The 24,058-nt window shown below is 36.7% G+C and overlaps 1 protein-coding gene across 2 annotated transcripts in view; it reads right to left on the bottom strand.

Annotated features, from left to right (window-relative positions):
- Positions 1-24,058, bottom strand: part of LOC130432760 (mannosyl-oligosaccharide 1,2-alpha-mannosidase IA) — a 133,747-nt gene that overhangs the window by 49,730 nt on the left and 59,959 nt on the right. For both annotated transcript variants that reach the window (XM_056762256.1, XM_056762257.1), the window contains exon 2: positions 16,637-16,733. In XM_056762256.1, coding sequence (XP_056618234.1) covers positions 16,637-16,733 — 97 coding nt within the window. The remainder of the gene's footprint in view (positions 1-16,636; positions 16,734-24,058) is intronic.

Here is a 24,058-nt window from a genome sequence, read left to right as displayed (position 1 = left end):
ACATAGATTTTATCTGTTTGCATTTTTTTTAACATCTCAATTGCTACAGAGATCTGTGTCACAGAACATCATGAGCGTTTGTCAACACATGACATTGAATACATGTACATTTTTGTGTGAACTGCGCCTTTAAGAGTGTAAATCTCTAATTCTTCAGGTTCAGATGATTTAAATTTGGTTTGAATAAACTTTAATAGCGTGTTTATCATCCTGACAGCAGTGTGTGACATCTATACAGCCCGTGTTCACAGCTTCCCCTACACTTCATTTAAGCACATTAAAATCTCTTCACAATCTAAATGAAACTTTTCCCACAGCTTTTATTTAATCCAGTCTTACTCAAATGAGATTGCTCAGGCTTCCCTCTCCTTTAATGTAGAAAATATGCAAACCTCTATGAACAAAACAAGATCTTTATTGTGAGTTCACAGGCGGCGGGCCCATCAGAGCAGATGAAAAGCACATTTTATGTAGATAGAGGACGTCGACAAACAAGGAAATATTTCATCAGTCCAACGGGAATAAAGGAGTTAATAAAAAGTCTGCAGCATGTGATTGGGAGAACTCTTTTATAGCGTTACTGGCTGGAAATGTGCAGCGCTTCACATTTAATAAGCATTTCAATTACGAGCTCAGGAACCGAACGGGATGTAGGAAGGAATAAGCAACCCCCACAGGGCAAAACCTTTCCTGTGACCTCACTAGAAATACTGGAGCTGGTGGAGGATTTGAACACGCTGCTGTGAAAATGAGACACGCGGGTAAACCGAAGCCCGCGGCCCTGTGTGCACGAGCGATAATGTGATGCAACTTCCAGCAATGCTGCGTATTACAAGGTGCTCTCAAGCAATGTGTTGTAAAATCCACTCGTACACCAGCGTGGAGCGCACACAGCGGGTCTGAGGGTGTTAATAACCGCGACGGGTACTAATGAATGATGCTGTTATCCATTTAGTGAACAGAAACTCAAATGGAAAGTCACAGAAACCGTTGCCTAGTTTACACTTAAGAGATTATTTCATTTTCAGACTCCTATCCATAAACATATTACCGTTTCTTTCTTCATCCAAATGCATTTTTAAACTCTACTACATTCTGAAAGTGCAGGGTTGTTTCACACGATGATTGGGTAAAATATAGAAAAAAAGGTTTTATAAAGCTAGAAAATGTTCCAAAGCGTCTTTCAAAGAACGTATCTTTTCAAGTATTTCTGTCAAAATTACAACACCGTTTCATTTTAAGACATTGGATGCAGGACAGGGCGAAATCAGCATCCTTATGGGATGTGTTTACACTAGCTCATTTTTATGGTTTACTTTTATACAATTTAATTAAAATGTAAACAACATATTAACACAATACATTGTGTTAGTTTTAGTATTTGTGATGCAAAAACATGCGAACTGGCCGTGATCTTTATAAGTCACAGAATGCCGTATTCATAAAATGATTCATATACAGTAAATCTCATCGTAACTTTATTTTAAGTAAATGCAATAACAACAAATAATCCTAAAGATAAACGGTGATGAACAAAGTTCTTCCATTATATTAAGATGTTAAAGCGGTTTGAAAAAGAATAAATGTTCCCTTCTGATCTGATCTGATCAGAGAGAGAGAAGTGACTCCATGAGTTCGGTTCTCTCTGCATCGGTCAGCTCTACATCAATCCTCCTCAGATATCCGATACAGGACCTTTCCTCATTTCTGCTCATCCCTCCTTTCTAATCAACACTCACACCCTACAGAGAGCAGGCCCGGCTTAACCTTTGACCCCTTCTTGAATCCCCATACGGACCGGTTAATGAGGTCACCAGCAGACGGAGCAGAGAGACTGCGTTCCATTACTGCTGCACTTATTAGAAACGCTGTGACATGTCAGCTTCCTCCAGAGATCTCGATCATTTCTCACTTTCAGACCTCTGCCGGAGCTCAAACTGAGACACGGATGAGTTAAAGAGAGAGAAAGACAACAGAGACGGTCAACAATGATCAGCTCGACTTCACTTGTTCATCTGAGCTGGAAAATAACAAACTGCCCTTAAGACAAAATACATTTACATTTGAGTTCTTGCTTTAAGCTTGAAATGAGAAAATACTGATTTGCTAGAGGGAAATAAACTCTCTTTAAGCAACTCTTATGTACAGTAAGATTATTCTCTTGTATTATTGTTTTGTTTTCCAGTAGAAATATTTAAACATTCTTAAATCAAGATTTGTTTACTTGAGAATGTTTTCTGAAAAATTACATTAAAACGAGAAAAGATATCTGCCAATTCTTTCTGAATTAAGATGATTATTTTTGTAAACGCTACTGGCAGATGTTTCTTTTGTTCTAAGTTCAAACCAAGACGGGTCACCATTGAATTTCCATAGTAAGAATAAGAATGGCTTCTTTAAGAAACAAGGACACTTCGCCTCTCAAGTAAATCTGATTGATATATTGAGTAAGAAAAATATTTTTACTCAAATACAGATTGAAAACATGTTTTTGCAGGTCAGGTTCTGTCTGACGTAAAATAATTCCATCCTTCTGAATCTGAAGCTCATTAGTTCTTTATGTGATTTTGGTCATGTTTTGTTTTTATAAAGAAGCTCTTTTTTTCAGTTAGTACAATATCATCCAGATGGGTGGAACAGAATAAGAGTGATCATGTGCGCTCGTCAATTTTCGCGTCAAAGATGAAAAACAGGTAACGTTTGGAGAATGCTCTTGATTTAGCGTCGCACTTTGCTCCGTGAGCACTATTTGTGATCTGATGACAAATTATATGGATGGTAGCCGGAGAAAGAGAAGGATCTTTAGTGCCGCTGGTTCCAGGTCCCTCCGGCTGCGGCGCGGCGTGGTGAAGCGTGTTAAATTCCTATTGAAAACAGCAGCAAAGTACCGCTGATTGATAGACTCAGATGAGGCCAGAAACAGATCAATCCATCACACCCAACTCTCTCCAGCATCTAATTCATTACTGCGGCCCCAGACACCAGCGCACGGGCCCGGAGAGGACGGGACAGTGTAAAAAGAGACAAAAGAGACACTTCTGCTTTTAAACCCCATGATATGCATAATGTACATAATATTTCGCCTGCATCGCAAGAACCTCAGGTGACCTTTCACCCTTACCCATAAATCTATACGACTGACCTCTTCTATTGATTTTTCTTTAAATTGATGACGTCATAAATTAAACACGCCGGATGAAAGTGCTGGACAACCTACAGTAAAAAGAACACTTCATCCTTCAATATAAATTTCGTTTAATTGTATCACAGATATTAATATCACAGACTATGCACGGCTAAAATGCATTTGCAATGTGCATTTATAATATTTATTGTAAGAGCTCATATTATGTCGATTTAGTGCAACAGGATAATAAAGTTTTATTTTGTGAAGCTCCCTTTCGTCTGTACTTAAAGGGAGAGTTCACCCAAAACTGGAAACTCTGTCATCATTTACTCTTGTCATTTCAAGCCTTTATGACTTTCTTTCTTCCGCAGAACACAAAAGATGATATTGTGAAGAAAGTTGGTAACCGAACAGCAATGGATTGCATTCACTTCTATGGTTTGAACACAAAACCAATGCAATTGAACGTGTTCCAGTTAACAACATTTAAAAAAATATCTTATATTGTGTTCTGCGGAAGAAAGTCGTACAGGCTTAAAATGACAAGAGGGCGAGTAAATGATGACAGAATTGTCATTTAAGGGTGAACTATCCCTTTAAACACATTTCATGAAAAAAAAACTTGTGCTGATCACAAGACCATAAAAAGTAAGAAACCGAATTTATTCTGAGAAACTCTGAAGATTCCAGCATTCTAGACTTTCCTAAAACTACATATACAATATACAAACTATATACAAACATTGTGTTTCGCAACAAGACGTTTCTGTTTCAGAAATATTCGGTGGGAACTGTTAAGTAAAAGGAAACATTTCACTTTAAAAGAGTCAGTGTTTGTATACGAGAACTAATATCCCATTTGTGTGAAAGCAAGTCCATGTGTGTTTATCTCTTCATTCTGCAGTCAGCGCTACTGGACAGCTCAGATGTTTTTCATTAAATAACCAAAAGTTCAATCAATCGTGTACTCTTCTGCCTTCTGAACGCTGCAAACATACTAATCCTCAAACACACACTAAACAGAAAACAGCCCCAACACACTGAAGAAACTGATTCAATCTCTGATTGAAGTTTAACCATGAGCCCTAGACGCACTGTGACCTCTGACCTCAGCCACATGTCACCTGCACAAGAAGCCCTTAGAGAAAAGAAGCTTACTCAAGTGTGATTGTTGTATACTTCTTTTAAACTAGAAAATATTAAGGTTTCTTTCTTATAGTTTCACATACTTCTTCAAAGTATATTTGCTCTATATTTGTGATCCATCTTTTGACTGTCAAATACATAAAATATAATGAAGTATACTTGACTTCTAGTTGACTCTTTTTGTTTAAATTTCCCTGTGTTTACTCTTATTTTTAAGTTTATGTCGTATCAATTCGAGCTTACTGTACATAAAACATGTCAAGCTGCCCAGGTTAAAAAAAGTGCACCAAAACCACTTTAAGTACACTAAGTGTAATTCAATAAAGTGTCTTTTAATGCACATTTTTTACTTAGGCACGATGCTGATCTACTGATACTCCAAATCTGCATATATGTCTTTGTTCTGATGAACACAGAGAAAGATATTTGGAAGAATGCTTATAACCAGACAGATTTTGCCCCCCATTGACTCCCATAGTCAGAAAAATTACTTTATATTTTGTTTTGTTTTGTTGACCACAAAAGAAGATATTTTGAAGAATTTAGGACAGCAAACAGTTCTGGGGCACTTTTGACTACCATTGTAGATTTCGTACTATGGGAGTCAATGGGGGGCAAAATCTGTCTGGTTATAAGCATTCTTCCAAATATCTTTCTCTGTGTTCATCCAAACAAAGAAATGTAAACAGATTTGGAACAACTCGACATTGAGTAAATGATGACAGAATTTTCCTTTTTAGGTGAAGTATTCCTTTAAAGGTGCATTTCAAGTACTTAACAGATCTGTGTTCTTTGTAACAGAAAACAGACACTAACACTAACTGCTGAAGTCAGGTCACTAGGTGTTCTGATAATCAAATGGTTCAGTCCAGTGATCGCAGATCTCACACACCATCTTAAAGACGTCTGCATCTGTCTGATCTGATAACTGCTGCGCAACACACAAAACTAGAACATCAACGACACACGAGAGAGAATAAATTCAGACTATTACTGAGAAACACAGAGAGACATTTATAACAGCTGGTTAGTGATGTTAATATCCAGATAACAGTCTTATCTAAACCTGACAGTGTTGTTTGAGACGTATAGGCTTATAAACACATTTCTCCTTAATGCTGCTCTCACTTCAGCTCTTAAAGTGAAATATTCCCAGCTTTACACATGGATTAAAGAAACAAACCTGCTGGGTGGTTTGTAGGGTAAAACGGCACAGCTTTGGGAAAAAATATGCATGGTGTTTTCATTGAAAATAATTGAAATAAATGGATTGGATAGCTATTAATCACAGAGGGGAAATTTATAAGTCACAGCAGCACATACCAGACAATATATTTTATAAGTAAAAAAAATGAAAGAAGAAAAAGAACACACATTAAATCATTCAAATGCAGTCTTATAAACCTGCAGCTGTCTATTATATTGTTCATAAAAAGAATATTGAGAAAGAAAATGAGCTCACTCACCAGGCTTGGCTGGGAAACATTCATTTTGTAGTTTTCGAACACTGACTTAAGTTGATTAATTTTGCATTTATTCTTTTGCACACTTTTTAAATAGTTCATAAAATTTTGTAAATAGCTGAATCTTTGTTCGATTGCCTTTCATTCTTGTATTGACTTCAATTTGTTATCTTATTAATACAGACTGTTTATGTGACGCTTGAAGCAACTTCAAATAAACAACTTAACATGATCACGCTTAATGCATATTTAGAAATGCTGTGTGCCTTTAATTTCTTAATAATTATATTAAAATGTTACTCGATAACAAAGTTGTATTCAACAACTTTTTAGCTGTGTTCTCATAATTAATACTCCTATGAAATCAAAATCTCTTCAATGTCTCAATTATTTCTCCTATTTTTCTTTCATCAGTGAGATTAAATGGAGAGCAAGTGGTAACTCTTCGGCCTCATCTGCATCTTAGATATTTCTCCCAGAAATCACCCAAATGTCATTGAGACATATCGACAATATGTCAAACTGAGCCCAGATTTGTCTCGTCTGCAGTCGAAAGTCAATATTATTGAATATCTCAAGATCAACTCAAACATTTCTCATCACATTTACTCAAAGATTATTTGACCTCTATAATCTACATTTATTTACACCTCCAGACTCTTCATGTGTTTGCACAATTCAAAAGCACACGTACAGTCGCACACGCAGGCACACACACGGCTGTTTGGTGATGGTGTGTGGAGGGTCAGTGTGTAATCAGGCAGTGAAAATAGCAGTCTGCTCTGAAAGAGTTCTTCTAATTGGTCAGTCCAGGAGCGTTTCATTCGCTTGCCCAGCTGCTTCTGTTATGACAACATCTCCAATATGATTAGTTAGCCCTGACGGGCCACAATCGAAGCAGCAGATGCGACGCGCCGCCCGCTCCCGCAGCTAAGTTGACTGTGACGGAAGAAAAAAAAATCAATGAACGCAGAGGTTGACCAACGAAAAGATTATTCTAACACAATCAGACACACCAATACAGACTGGAAACAACAGCAGAGAAACCGTGAGAGGAGATGGGAGTCACCTGGAACAGCATCATGACTCTCATGAGTCTCTAAACTATATCATTTATAAATGAATACGTTTTTTATAAAGTAGACTACTAAGTCCATTAATTAATTTTAAGTACAGGTCTTTAAAATTAAATGACATGTATTTCTAATGCTGATCCATTTCTGTCAGGCTTAAATTTGATATATGAGCCCATACACTCTTTAAACTTTCTAAGTAGAAACTTCAGTAAAGCCTCATCGAATGCAATAATACAGTTTTTTTGTGTCTCATTACTTTACATAATCATCTCTCTTTTAATTTCTCTTTTTCTGTTTATTATGTTAAAACAGTAACTGTGATCTGAATCTGATGAAAGCAAACTTCTGTGCACGGTGGAACAGCCGTATCATCTCTAAACATAGATATCACATGATGTCAGTAAATCACACGATCAACTCATTGATCTTCACTTTGCTCATTTACAGATGACATGCGGCCCACATGATGTGATTATCTGAAGAAACTCGCAGACTCTGCTGATATTGGAAGAGCGCCGGAGACAGCGGTGACCTCTTTAGATGATGTGTGTGTCCCAGCGGTACAAACACACATTTTACACCGTAATGAAGCCTGGCAGATATAACCAATTCAATATATTAAAATATAATACACTTTATGTCTAAAAAAACTCTTCTCCATAGTGTTTCACACACATTTATATTAGGGTAACTCAAATCATTTTGACCAGTTTCATGCAAACGATCTGAAGAAAATGTATTTCCATGCACACTCCTGCAGAGCTTCAGTAATTCAATATTTGAAGAGCCTCTCTCTCCATGTCGACTGATTTGAGCAGCCAATTAGAGTTAGTCAAATAAATGCATTTAAGGTCTGAAAGATTGACAAGCTATAATCTGCAGAATATATGGAAACATATTAAAATGGAAATTCACACAATGGTTGGTGGAAACTGGAGTTAATTAACATTTGATGTGAAAAGAAACCCTTAGATGCTTCACCTTTCATTTCACACCATGTTATGCCGGCCCAATTTAACTGTGAAAATGACAACAGGGCTGACTGGAACATATTTACAAACACCAGGAACAAGATATCTGAAACGCAGAGGAGACTTACGCATAAATTTCCATTTGCTCTTCATTTAATCTCACTGATATCTCAGAGAAATCTACATCTAATGTGACTAACCGACGTCAGGGGTTTAATGGCTTTTGGGAATGACGTTGATGAGTAAAAAGTGATAAGATCGTCATGGATACCAGACGTCACAATCAAGACATCATCTCAGCATCACTACTGAAACATGTCACTGTCTCTCATTCTGTGATTCAGGCTTATCTTCATCATCTCAATCAGTACTGTAACACATTCACAAATCTCCTTTAATCCGCCTGTGTGTCATATACTGCATGTGTGGCCGGAGTTTCATTATCTGTGAGTCATTCCCAAGAAACTCCATGATCATTTGCTTCATGTTTTAATCTTGTGCTTTATGTCCAAATCCAAGAAGTAAACTGTGTTTCAATAGTTGCCTCTGGGAAATGTAGTGTATACATTTTATACATATTATGTTGGCTATATATTGGAAATTATAATAATTAATAATAATTCTAACATGATATATACCCTATGTCGAATTGCAAATGATAAATATATTTTTTGTAATATTATTAATAGTAAAAGAAATAAAGTTTAAACATTTTCTTCATGTTTTCAACTAAAATTTAACCAAATTTATTGAAGCAAAATTGTGTTTTATTTAGATTTTTAGCAATTTTGTTATGTGCTTTTGTCTATTTATTATTTACTTATATATTTTTAACATTGGTATATAGGTTTATTTTTAATATCTAGCTTTAGTTTAGTTTTTATTTATTTTTAGTTTATTTTAGTCCTTTAGCTTCAATTGTTTTCATTTCGACATTTTGTTTATTTTTATAAATAATATTCAGGTCTCTATTTTATAATTTAGTATATAATATAATTAATTGATATAATTTAAATGAACAGAAATATTTTCAATAGTTTAGTAAACTATAATAAGCCTGATTAAGAATACTGCACAGCCATGAATTGTTCAGAATAAGACCAGAAACCTCCATTAAAGTCAAATAGATTCTATTGTGAATTAATGTTGACTTTTACCTTGAGCTCCATCCCACACCATTAGATCTTCTCGGGCACTTTCCGCCTCCCTCAGCAGAGTTCAGTGTATGTGGGAAGTGTCGAGGGAGCAGAGGTGGGCAGTTTACAGAGTGTGTTATGAAACTGCTTTAATAAAAAGCCATTCTTTGTTGATGAAAGCTGTGGACTGCAGATGGAGGTTTTTAAGGTTAACACAAACGCTGTGATGTCACAGGGTCTCAGTTTTACTAACCATTGCTTCTGAGCGTTGATTCTTCAAAACTTAAGTTACTCAGTTGATGGAGGAGGAAACTCATTAATATGTTTTATAGATCTTTTTGACATTTTTCATCAAACATGCAATATTATATGATCAATAAAGTGTGGAGTCGATCAAAGGGTAAAAAATCCATCCACAGTCTTAAATTTCACTGGATGACCTCTGGCTGCATGTCTCCACTTTGTTTAAAATGATGTAAACAACACTTTAATGATGTCATCCCACACAGACTGCACCACACCATGGTTATATAACTAAAACTATTAAAACATTTCTGCTAAATTAAAAAATATAAATAATATAACATATAATGAATTATTTAAATTAAAACAACCAAAATTTGTATAAATTTTCATTAACATGAAAACTACAAAAATAAGATAATTGGCTATTCAAAATATTGATATTTATAATATTAATAATACTAAACATAATACTTAAATACTAAAGGGGGCGCTAATGAGGACCCTTCAGAACCATTACATGACAGACGCTTTGTTTCAGAACCCAGATAACACATCTGAAGTATAAACCCAACAAAATACCACAACTGATTACTGTACAAAACTAAACGAAGGTCAATAAAACATGAATAATTTACAACATTATTAAAAACTACTACTTCTAAAACAAAAACACTAATCATTACCAAAGTTTTTTCATTTAAATGTTTTGCTATTTCTTAAAAACAAACAAACTGAATGCAGCACGTCTTATAACAGACATATCTGATGTCTTAGCATTCCTTTATACAACAGTCACTCTTTCTCTAACGCAACAAAAGCATTTCAGCAGCATGTGATCCCACATCATAACTATATGATAACAATATTACACAAACCTCTGCAGTCACACACACTCATAAATTATCACATTGAACATTATATTCACACTTACTGTAAATACATATTTGTCTTGTTTAGTTTAACTTAAATAAAAATAAGATCTTGAGAGACAAGGGTGATTAAATAGTTTAAATTGAGGCACGAAAATAATTGATTGGAAATTAATTAAATTAAATTAATCTAAACAAACAATTATTTTTAAATAAAATTGTAATATTAAATAATATTAAATGATGATTTAATAATCAGCGAAGCACATAACAAACGTGCTATTAACACGAAAATTACAAATATAAAATAAATGTTCATTAAACATTAATAATAAAAAAATATATATATACAGCTAAAATGAACGCAGGAGGCGCTATTGAGGACCCTTGATTAACTGATAACATTTATAAGCATAAATAAAGTATCTTTAACGTTAGATAAAAAGACGTTGTTTTACAAGTAGTTACTTTTCTAGAAGTAAACAACTAGATTGTGTTGAGCGGTCTCCGGTGTGTTTGGAGATTCGGGGGGTTTGTTTCTTCCGAACTAAAGCTTTCTACAGTTCATTCATCCGCTTGTCTAATCCAGTTGGCAAAAAAAGGCTGAGATGTTGGAGGTGGTTTCAAAGTCAGCCTTGTTTGTTGGTTTTCTCAGTTCTGCTCAGGGGGAGGCAATGAATAGGACGTTTCCATGGACACATGACAGATCCAGTTGGGCTTCATTAAAAATCCCACAATGCACCTCAATGCCGGCGCCTCCGGACCAGACACAGGCGCTTCTGGAAGGGGTCCGAGGTCAAAGCCTGGTACATTCCAACTGGCATGTACTACGTTTGTTCTTTCAGTGTCAATGTGGCGGGCATGTGCAACTATTTGCTCGGTTAACAGGATTGAGCAGAGGCGAATACATTTGATTCTGTACGTTTGTTTTAAAGCGTTCGGCAAGTTAATAAGAAGAAATGTGTGAAAAAGTTTTTTCAAAAACAAGAACATCTGTACCACCTCTAGCTATTCTCCTTCATTTGTTTATTTATTTCTAACACTTCAAATGCATCTGAATAAGCGGTATGTAAATGGTAAAGTTCGCACCCGGAGGAAAGTCTGAATCACATTAGCACATTTCATCGCACCTTCGCAGTTTCTGGAGCATGTGAGGTTTGAGAAACGCATGCGGATGTTGTTGATACGCTCATTGATTGGGTGTTACAAACATGTTAGTTAAGGATTCATAGATTTGACTGAGAGCAGGTTAGTCCTCAAGACGTTTTACAAGACTGATGAGATCAATACACTTGACCACAAAACTGAAGACAAACACCAAGCCCTGAAGGAGAAAAACAAGGCCATGGATTTCTTATCGTTTAATAAGAATAATTTAACAACTATAAAAGGCATAAATCAACATTTTTATAATTTATTTAAAAGTATTTTTTCTTACTCAAAATGAGATGAAATACTTTATCCAAAATATACCTTTTTATTTATTTTTGCTCCATAAGAAGTAAATATGACACATGAGATTTCTTTAATTTCTCCATCATTTCTATTACACATCTGTGTACACAGGGGGCGCTAATGAGGACCCTTGATTAGATAATGACATTTATAAGAATAAATAAAGTTTCTTTAACCTTAGATAACATACTTTTATATAAGACATTTATACAAGTAAAAGTTTTCTCAAGTGTGTCTCACAAATGTCTCCATCAGAAGAGATGTCAAGATGAGCTGAGTCTGGAATCAAAAGTCAATATTATCTTAATACGGACTCAAATATTTCTCATCAAATTCACTCAAATCCAGATTATTTGACCTCCACAATCTACATTCATTTAATCTATTGTCTCATTTTGTTCTGCTTTATTTCTCCAGAGCACTTTGAGGAGAAACATTGTGGTTGATCCTCAAATACAAAATGCATAATTGTAAGTGTTCCATTTCATGTCTTTATAATCTAACCTCATTCAATTCAGACTTTAAACTTATAGGAATGGCGAAACAATGTATGTTATCATGATGCATTGCTGGCACATCACACAACGGCCCGAATCATAAACTAAAACACACTTAGAAAGCATTAAAGCCAACGTGCTCTCATAATCGAATGATCTAAATCCAGAGCTGAAATACCTTTTATTAAGAAGCACGAGAGACTTCGGAGATTTAATGTTTAAGCTCTTCCAAGAGTTCAGCGTCTGATGGCCTACAGCATCTCTCCATTACAGCTGTTGTACTTTATCATGTGACCCGCCGACCTCTCGCTCTCACTGTAATGAGAGGTAATGAGCACACACTCGCTCGCCACCACAGAGAGACAGAACTGAGCCTGAGAGGAGAGCCAGAACGATTTGTTACACATGAGAAACAGTGAAGAGGAAAACAACAGGGGAACAGAAGAGAACAGAAAAGAAAAAGAGACAGACAGATAGGAGCTACATCACATCATCATGACATGATGGATAAAATAAAGCTCCGCTCTACATTTGCTCTTCTTGAATATTGTTTTCACACAGACATATTACAAAAATAAAATGGGCCGGGAACAGTGTTTAACATCGACCTTACACACTCTCACATGCACACAAGTAATCGAACACGCACAAACATGTCCATAAACACACACACACACAGACACAAGCACGCACGCACACACACACACACACATACACACAAGTGTTCAATATTTTCCATCTCAGACATTCTAACACTCGCTGTGTTTGCGTCGCTGTGGAGAGGCCACATCATCCGTCACATTCACATGCCTCTGCATCCACATACCAGTGACATCACTCGGAGCTCCATTCAGAGGAGATTGTTTTCCTAATGACTCATAACAAAAACAGGACATTTATCAATTGCACTGATTCAGAATAAAGATCACTATACAGTACATCAGCTGGGACTGTCCGCATGTGGCCGTCACATTATTATTTAATTTATTAAATCAGATTAGAAGACAGCGATAACAAAACCTGCCACCAAAGACTGCCAAGAAGAACTAAATCTAAAATGGAACAAGAAAACTCATTCTCAGGCAGGATTTGATATGTCAGAGCACACAGATGAAGCTCTGTCACCTGACTGAGAGAGAGTGAGAGAATTATCACTATCATTGTTTCTCTGTCATTGAGCGATATCGGGCAGATGCTCATCTCTGTTCAACACAAAAGCACCTGACAGTCACATACATCTCCTGTCCTCAATGGGCTTTGATTCATTTAATGTGAGATATTTATAAGATCACATATAAGGATGTGAAAATTAATCGAAAGCCCCTATTGCCACTGCTCCAGTCTTACAGGGTGTTCCTCATGGTTCAGTTCTGGGTCCACTTCTGTTTGTCATTTATATTTCTCCAATTAATGACATCATCAGCATGTATGGACTTCAATTTCATTGCTATGCTGATGACAATCAACCCTACCTTACCACCAGCTCAGATATCACCAGCCTATCCCTGTCTGATTTATTGCGGTCATCAGGGATATCAAGCATTGAATGTCATGGAATTTTCTTAAATTAAATAATAACAAAACTGAAATATTGATGATCGGTTCTGCTACCTCTGTCAAAAAGATAGACCTCTCCTTTGAAATTGAGGGGGTTCATGTTAAACCTGCCGCATCTGTCCGCAATCTTGGAGTCTTATTTGACTCATCTCTATCTTTTGCCTTTCATTTTTCATATTTTCGTTAAATCCTCTTTTTTTTTCTTCGTAATATTGCACGTCTTCAATCTTCTATCACTCTAGCTGATGCTGAAATCTTAATTCATGCATTAATCACATCAGGTCTAGAATATTGCAATGCTCTACTGTATAGAAAAAAAACTTCTTCTTCTTATTGACATCTGAAAACACTTTCTCAGTCTGCGCCATCTTGGCATGAAATATCCCCTCCTCAAGATTTTGAACTAAAGAGTAATAAATACATTCAATATAACACATCACAGCAGCAGTTTAACCTTTATACTCTTCATGGATTACAGTCTCATTTGATACAGAGAAACATCTGAGACCTAGTTGACACTTGAGAAGTCCATCAAATGCAACGAAAGAGCAACGTCTGAGCAATAACATTTTTCTCTGGGTGCGGTCAACTGTATCGATGATGTTTCTGTGTGTTTTCGGCAGATCATGTGAACGCAAAACACCTCACGGATTTGTTGACTCACAGGATTAAACTACAGGACACTACAGTGTTCAATTTCATACTCAGCTTGTTTCACAGGAACGAATGAAGATCACACAGATCTGAGGAGCGTGAATTCATTTGCTTATCAGATTAGTTATATTTCAGTTATTTTCCGAGGCTTGAAAGAATTTTCAAAACCCCCAGCTTCCTCAAATTCACACCCGGAGCTCAGGATTGGATCATCCGATGGGAAAGACAGATTATTTCCCAGAGCTAATTGGATTTCTCTGATAAAAAACAGCAATTAACTGATAAAGTGTTGAAGCTTTGACCCTTGAATTTCTACCAGATGGGTCATATTCCTGAATTTAACAACTAGGAAACACTGTTATAATCGACACTGTGTTTATTCGCTCAATGGCTATGAGGTGCACTCAAGAGACAAATGTTATTGCTCAGATGCTCAATGGAGTTCTCAATTGCGTTTCATTTAACTTAAATGGTTCTCCAAAAATTGCTTGGAAGAAATAACAACACACGAATGAGAGTTTAATTGTTAAAACACGTGAAGAGAAAATGTATGTAGATTGTAGGGGTCAAATAATCTGGATTTGGGTTTAATCGATGAGAAATGTTTGAGGACCTGTTTGTGTTGCAGAATGTGAATTAACCTGCATCGGTCACATGAGACACAACACTATATCACCTCAATCCACACTGACCTTCACACAGTGTTTAAAAAATTGACAAAAAATCATATTTTAAAGATAAATGTCAACCCGTCTGATATTTCCACACACACATAGGATTAGTATTAAAACGCTTCTGCATGATCAGATGTACGGATGAAGCTGCCGGCGGTCCGACTCAAAGGTCCAGCATCCCCTGCAACTACATCTACATGAAATATGCATGGATCTCTTATTCAGGACCAAACCAGTCTTCAAACCCACCTGAACCACAGAAACCTTCATCTGTCCTTTCTAGACAATGATCACAGTCTGTTTTAAACTCAACTTGCTTCTGAGGGTTCGTTCACCAGGATGTTTTTTTAAAGGGCCAGCGCTCAATGACCAGAGATGCACATCTGATGCACAATATTTTTATAACTATGCATTTGGCAGATGCTTTTATCCAAAGCGACTAACATTGCCTAGTACTATACCTTTTGTTTCTGACTATGTTCAATCCCCTGGGATAAAACCCATGACCTTGCGATGCTAGCGCCACACTCTAACTACTCAACTACAGAAGACACTACATACAAAACAATAACGCTTAAAAACAGATGTAATGCAACAGTGGGAAAGCGACTTGGGGTTCCAGCTGTCTGATGAGGAATGGGATATGGCTCTTACTGGAGTCCACTCTTCTTCCATATGTTCCAGACATTCTTTAATACAGTTCAAAGTGCTACACAGGTTGCACTTCTCAAAAGCTAAATTAGCACAAATATTTCCTAATGTAGACCCAATATGTGATAGATGTAAACAGACACCAGCTACTTCCTATCATATGTTTTGCTCTTGTCCGAAACTTGTCCCTTTCTGGTTGTCCTTTTTTGAAGTAATCTCTAAGGCTTATGCCTATAACATCCCACCTTGCCCCTTGATTGCCGTTTTTTGGTTGTTTTTTGGATACAACGGGGTCCATCCCCCCTGTTCATTTACAAAAGGTCATTGCCTTTTCCTCCTTACTAGCTAGACATTAAATTTTATTTAAATGGAAGGCTGCTGCTCTTCCATCGCAACACCACTGGATTAGGGACATTATGCAGAATGTCAAACGGGAAACAATCTAATGTACCCTTAACGGGTCCACCAACAGATTCTACAAAACCTGGAACCCTCTGATAACTTATGTGAACAATTTACCTGGGCTGGAACTGGAACTCTGAATGTTTACATTAACCCCTGGTCAATCCTGTGATAAGGAATGTTAGATGCACTTGTCCTCTTTTTTTGTGTGTGTGTTTTTGTTTTTCTTTTGTTTTTTATTTTATTTCCCGTTGTCTGTTACAAGTTTGTCATGTTGATTTTGGGTCTCATCTGTCTTTGTGTCTTTCTCTTGTTGGGTTTTCTGTTACTCATTTTTTTTCTATTGTTATTTGCATAACTGTTGTATACAATAAGTGGAAAATTACAAATAAAGTGAAAAAAAAACAGATGTAATGCGAGAACAGGACCTGATCGATCACAGCATCGTAACTTGCAGACAAGATCATAAATGATGAGTGCACACCCTACATAGATACCAAAGTCTCATAACAATGTCACATTCATAACAATCTCAGGGTTTGAAAAAGACTACAAAGAAGACCGACCAGAGACATTATAGATAAATTATTGAAAATATTGTGTTCTTTACAGTGTCAGTACTGCCCGTACTGATTTGTACATCGGTTGGAAGATGATTTTCATGAAAACAGTCAAACGGACAGAGTTTAGGGAAAATGTTAACCTCACTCACCAAACATATTCCCAATGTGTCCATTCTTTGTCAGAGGTCGAAGTTCATTCTTGCCCCAGGCGTAAAGCTTATAGTTGTCCCAGGCAAACTTCATCATCTGCATAAAAAAAAAAACACATAAACATAAAATAACACTTTGATCATTTAAGATTGAATAACTATACTTTACGTTAAACATTATTATAATATTAAAACATTATATTAGGAAGCAAACAAACTCATCCAATCCCCAAATGACAGCCAACCATCAAACATTCAAACAAAGAATTGGATCATTTTCCACATGAAAGCTATAAGCAAACATGATTAATAAACCCAGTTATCTTTATGAAAGGACTTCTAGAAACATACATACAAACAGATATAGAATATTATTATTATTGAGCGGTGCATAATATCAGATGTCAGGTGGACAATACAGATCTGTGCTCATAAAGCATGACTCAAGGAAAAGTTTGTTATGGATTTTTATTGCTCAAAACTTGTGATCTCCTTGTGTAGGGCTTAAATCTAACCGTAGCACGAAGATCCAGAAACACAGAAGAAAAGACGAGAACAATCTCTGCTCTTCCTGCGCAGTCCTTGAGCTCTGAGATGTTAAATACTGAGCATGTGCCTCTGTTCCATGACGTCTGGCACCGACAACCTCCAGGAGGAAAGCTATGAAAGACTTACTTCCCCGCAGGAAAAGCCAAGAATTGACGTGGGATGGCCTCCAAAAACGCAATAAAAGCCTTTTGGACATGATGGGGAATTAGGAGGGAGAGATTGTGATATTTGAGTAGCACAGCAGCTGCTGGAGATGTGGAGGAGTCTCGGCTTGAATAAACCTTCAGTGATCATCTGTTACTCATGAGCGCTGGTGGGCTTTTTTCTCTGCGAGTCGTGAAGTATTGCAACACAAAAGCTTTGGTTTTCACTCAAATTTCGAGAAATGCGTCATTTTGTAGGCCGTCAGCTCAACGTCTATCCTGAGGGAGTTCAGGGCAGAAGAAAGGAAGAATAAATAGCGGGTTTTCTACCTGTTTGAACCTCCCGTTGGCTTTATCTACACACAGAGCGACAGCGCTGATAAATATAAACACGAAAAGAAGTCGAGTTGCTGAAGCGCTTCTGAATACTTCTGAATATAATGTATACATATGTTAACACACGCACAGGCGCATGCATATACAGTGTAGACACAAATGTATATACTGTATATGTACTCATGTACATGCCACCACCACTAAGTGCACACACAAACATAAATATGTATACAAACACACTAACAAACACATACACATATTAACATATATACACACCAGCATACCCATATATATAAACATACAAACATGTGCATACACCTATATAAACACACACACTTACTCGTGCACACACACATTCAGATATCAACCTGTATGGTCATTTAACCTACTTATCGAGTAGTTTGAAAAATATACATGTATTTAAGTGTACCGTTTTATATATAGCATCCATGTTTAACTACTGTACATCATGGTTAAACTGTAGTTACTTCAATGAAACTGTAGTAAATTTGGGGTAACTGCAAATACTATAGTTAAACTATACTTACTATAGTTAAAAATATGGTTAACTTTCATGAGAGCTTTTATTAAGATTTTAGCAGACCACAACTTAACACATGCACATTTCCATAAATATGCACACAGGGTTTAATAAGTATAAGTATCTGATTCTAAATCTTATTCTTTTCAATTCTGAACTGATTCCTAACCTTTTGATTCACAACTCTACCTACATCATCAAACACATGTGTACACATATATGAATAACCATTTATAAAAACACATGCATGCACAAACCTATGCATACCCATATATTAACATACACACACATGCATTCACGCAAAGACATACACATGAATGCATAACCGTATCAATGCACACGCACACAAGTGGATACACACACACGTGGACACACACGCATAAAACAAAATATATTAAATGTCAAAAATGTAATCTAGCAAAACAGAAATCCTACAGTATAACTGAATGGTCCAGATGCAGTTATTGCACCTTGTTGCTGTGCACATCTGTGAAGAGATGCAGCGTGTGGTCAGAAACATTTAGAGGTATAAGAGGGTGATGTGCAGAGTGAATATTCAGTCGACTGAATTCAGGTCAGTGTTGTTAACAGTCATTGGCTTGACATACATTTAAAAAAGACTGAACGTAAGATCACAACCCTAGAGGCCAGCGCACATAGTGCACTTCACCAGCATCCCTAAAGATGACAATAAACAAAACAAACCACTAAAAGAGTAAACTGACAGAAAACAAAATGATTTTTTTAACAACAACAAAGTTATCTCTGTCTAATCAAACTTTACAAGTGAAAAAGTCAAATCTGGTAACTGTGTTAATTCTATTAAGATAAAACTGGATGAATTTGAAATTTTATGACGCTCAAATGATTTAAACACTTGTTTTTTGTATACTGATATTGCATATACAGTATCAGCAACAAAAAAACACACTTTACTTCACACAGATATATTGTAATGATATCATGTCACGCTCTATCACACACACACACACACGTATGAACACATACACACATGTACATCTTTATGAGGATCTCAGAATGTTAATAGTCTGGTCATTAACATCTTAAATGATGAGCAAATAAACTCATTACCATTGAGACGAGAGAGCACACCGTCATGTCTGACACTGCGATACATCTCTCTTAAATGATATAAACCTCTTCCAAAGACCCTTAATGCACATCCACACCATCTGCTTGCTTCTCCACAGAAAGAATATAGAGAGAGAGAGAGAGAGAGAGAGAGAGAGAGAGAGAGAGAGAGATGAAATGGAAGCACAATGAGTCTCAGGTGCGGCACATTCACATCTCAGATGAGATGAAAGGACTCCTGCTATTAAAGATCTATCATCTGAAAAAGGTCTTCACAGGTCTCGAAAAACAGACAAATCTTCAAGAACCAGCAATGTCCCGAACCTTCACCAAACCTGTCAACAACACATCCAGCTTCGTCTCTAAGTAAAGAAATGATTATTCTGTGTAACAAGAATGACGCACATTTTAGGGAAAGTATCGCAATAAAGACAAGTTGGTCCAAGAGGTTTTTCATACTGAAAAGTTTTACTGTCACACTCACCGGTGTGAGTTAAACCATTTTAAATTACTGTATTTTTGTAAGTTACTTCAATATCGCCATTTGTCAAAATGTAAAATAGTAGGTTGCAATTACTTGTGAAGCTTTGGATAAAGTTAATAAATGCTATCGTACTTGAAAACTTACAGTAATGCAGCAACATAAGATTTACAATGTATCAAATCTTTACACTTTTAGAGATGAAATGTTTTTATGAGATCAGGACATGTAAAGAACTCTCTCTCTCTACTCTTTTAATGAAGTGGATTTTACAAAAAAAAGTTGCAACGCCAATTAAATGTATAATGAACAGGAGGAAATGCTGGTGTGATATGACCCAGAAACCCCTGAGCTGTTCAACACCTTCATCTGAAAAATACAAATCACCAAATGAGCTACAGTAAGCCTTGGTTTCCAGTCAATTACTCGCACGGCACACATGAAAAGAGACTCCTGTCGTGCATCCGGCTTGTTATCAGAGACACATTTATTAACACACACACACATGACTCTGGATTCATCATTAGAACACCATGTGAAAGACCAGCAGGTCATGATGATCAAAGCATCATCTCCAACATCTTAACATCGGTCATATATCTCAGAGTAAATATCTTGTAGAACTTAAATACGACACTGAAGGGATAAAAATGAATATTGATCAGAAACACACGTTTATACCAAAACGCACTTGTTAAAACTTGTGGCGTTTTTTTCGAGCTGTTCTTGTTTTGCACTCCGTTTCCATTATTTTATAGTTTCAGAAATGCAAAGGCAATAGGTTTCAACCCAGGGAAAACATACTGATAAAAAAAGTTTGATTATAGCAGTCAGATTATCACTAAACCATTATGTGCCTCGAAGAATCTGGCAAACAAAACTATATATATAATAAAAGGTCGTACAGTCTGAATAGCGTGGCACTTGAAACCAGGATTCTAATCCACCTCTCGCTGAAAATGCTTTTACCTTTTTTATCACATTACAGTTCATAAAGGCATTTGTTTTGTACTTCATTAAAGTTTAGGTTTAGGGTGAGGTTAGGGGTGTAGGGCTTTAATATCTCAATAAATTGCCATCATTTTAATAATTTTTATAAATATAATGATTTACACTCTGTTGCATTGCATAATGTTTAATGCACAATACTGAGGTGCAAATATTAAAGTTATCTGGCACTATTTATAAATACCAATAGCATCTAACTAAGATTTCTACTTAATCCAAAGAAAATACAGCTATTTTGCTTGCTCAGGCGGGCTATTTGTACTCTGTGTAAATAGACACTCCATTAATGATGAATGTAATACATTTAATTAATGTGTCACTAATATCCATTGAAAACATTCATAACGTTACTTTTACAAGGACGACGCGGCGTCAGTGAAGGTCAAGTGTCACGATCGTTCTTTACCAAATGGCGCAAAAATGAATTTCAGACTTTTTATTACTGAAAATGAATGTCCTCATTCAGGACTTCAGGACACTTTCAGAGTTTTGCATGCAGGCCAGCAGTAATGTTATATAAGACAGTTAACGTAATTTCTTTATTTGAGATTGTGGCTAGGTCTACAGGCAGAATGTGTAATGTTACAAGTTGATTTTACATGCTGTCGCCGTGCACATGTCTAATAGTGTGACTGGTTTGCCCATGGTTTATTGCAGGTGGATGTTTGGGTGGTTAAGATAATTCGGTACAAAAGATTGTGCTTCTTTATAGGCAAACATATAAAATGCGTTTATGTATTTGTTATAAAGCTGTATCCTATAATCACACTTGCTTCCTTCTTTGTTCTCCCCTGCAACTAATTTTTGCCTCCGTTATTTATTAACATTAAATTTATTAACATAACTTCTGCCCTGGCAAAAAAAAATCACAGCACCCCCTGCTCAAAATGCATTCCCGCGGCTATGATTGTCTCCGGCCAGCTAATAGCCTTGAATCAACATGAAACCCTCACAGCGAGAGCTCGCGTTCCATTGAAATATAATCAATAGCCAGCGAGTCTGTAAAGGCAGCTCTCAAACACAAAAATAAGCGGCGCACCGGTGCATAATGGACCTCAGCATCACCACAGAGATGCTATTTGAGATCATTATGAAAAGAACACACGGAAAGCATGAGGTTAATGGATGAGGAGGAGGAGGGCTGATGAAGGGTCTCAGATGGCTGTCATTACCAGCAGCTGCGCTGGAAAAAGCCTGAAATGCAGATTAAGGAACAAGAAGAGCGACACCAAGAGTATGGTGCTCAGGGAATAAACAAACCGAATAACAGGAGTGACTCAGCAGTAAGACGCTTACGCCGGACCCAGAGTTGGATTTGTGTAAATTTGATGAAGGAAAGGGTTAAATCGTCCCCAATGCACAAGAGGAATTATTAAAGCACATCTTTCAAGGACACAGAACAATGCCTATTCACAGCATTCTTTAAACAAAAGAGGAGAAACACAATGGCCTATTAGTGTATTTGCAAAACCTCCCTTAAGAATCCACATAAATACCAGCGTCAGTGTTAAATGTTAAACTAAGCCTGAAAAACATCATTATGTGATAAACAGCGCAACGCATACAAAACACAACGACAGGTTCTCACTCGTACAATAGCTGGTTTGTGGACCAACGGCTCGTGCCATCCAATCCTGTCATTCTGAGCGCTTCTCTTCTTCTGTCACAATAACCCAGCGTTCACAGGCTAGACTCCGCCGGGATCCGGTCTGATCACGTCTGGTACAGCAGAACTCCAGCCCGAAAACCACAAGTAATTTGAGGCAAAAGTGATTTGGTCTGGGAAGCGATTTACCTTCAGGATTACCTCGGGAGCCAAAGCATCAGCTGCCTATTACCAACCACAAACACTCGGTTTCCACTGATAGCCCATAATGCTTCAGGCTTTCAGTGATAGAAGAGACCAGTCCAACACTAAAGACCTCTGGAGCTCAGCACCAGATCGAATATAACGCTCGGGAGAGAAGCGGTAACACACAAGTCTGATATGAGATAGAAGGGGATATCTGGATAGTCAAACCACATATACAAGATAATTGTTGATCACCGACCAATCAGGTGCTGACATTAGGCCATGCTGGAATCGTTTGGGGGTCAATGTGTTGACTAGGGATGTGCGAGACTAATTTGTTTAAATGGTAAGCTCCTACTAGTCGACATTGAAAACAACAGTCGATTATACAAAAAATGACACAAAAAGGTTATATTTGAAACGACTTTCATTTTAATGTTTCGTTTAGAAACCTTTTAAATTACATATTGAAACAATATGTTTGAAAAAATATTCATTTATAGTCTTTAAAGTGTGTCAGGAACTAAATGTTTTAATTTAAGGTCAGAACTAGCATCTGTTTCCTTTGTGCCAATCGCAGCACAGTCAGAAATGAGCGCTTGAAAGACAATTTGTGGTGGTTTTACACAAACTATTTCATATCAAATCGGCATAATAATAATTTCACTGGAGCCATGCGCTAGTAATCAAATTACAAAATAAAATAAAATGTATTTTGTAAAGGCTACATATTTTAAGGCCGGGTATGGACCAATGTTCATCGCGTCACTCCTTGCAGCCACTAAAATGATCCAGTCAGAGTTGGCCGTTGGCGCATCAGTAAATGCAGAAATATTAATGATCATAACGTGAGGAAAGTGGAACTTGTATGCATTTTTTAGCTATATTAAAAATTGTTTATGAACAGTTTGCTAATGGCCTACATTCGAATAAATGACTGTCAAATTAGGAGCACATCCCTAGTGTTGACTAACATCATCTGATATAATAAAATATATTTTAAAGGGTTTATGTAGTGACAGACACGCATTCCACAAACAAAACACTGTAGTATATCCAATCCTTCCTATACGCAAACTTCACAAGTTGTGTAGGGTCTCCTCGAGAATCACAATAAAAAGCACTATAATGTAAACAACACGCGGATTGAACTTTCTGCCTTCGGAGTGTTCTGTTACCAACTTTAAAGGAATCATTTGGAAATTTCATTTGTAATACTTCATTTATTTAATTATATTTAGTCATTTAACAGATGCTTTAATCCAAAGCGACTTACAAATAGGGTTAACAATGGAAGCAATTACTGTGACGTGTGCTCGGACATCAAACAGTGCGTGCAGGTGATGACATGCGCATAATTTGATGATGCGTCTTTTCATTTGGCTTCAAAATGAAGCTACCCCTATGTAGCGGACAAATCGATAGCAAAAGAACAAGAAGGCATGTGTTTTTGTACTATTTACTAAGTCTTACTTAGTTT

This window comes from Triplophysa dalaica, chromosome 12 (assembly GCF_015846415.1).
Source record: "Triplophysa dalaica isolate WHDGS20190420 chromosome 12, ASM1584641v1, whole genome shotgun sequence".
Lineage (NCBI taxonomy): Eukaryota > Metazoa > Chordata > Actinopteri > Cypriniformes > Nemacheilidae > Triplophysa > Triplophysa dalaica.
The sequence above is the reverse complement of the archived record's forward strand: the minus strand, read 5'-3'. Positions and strand labels throughout refer to the sequence as shown.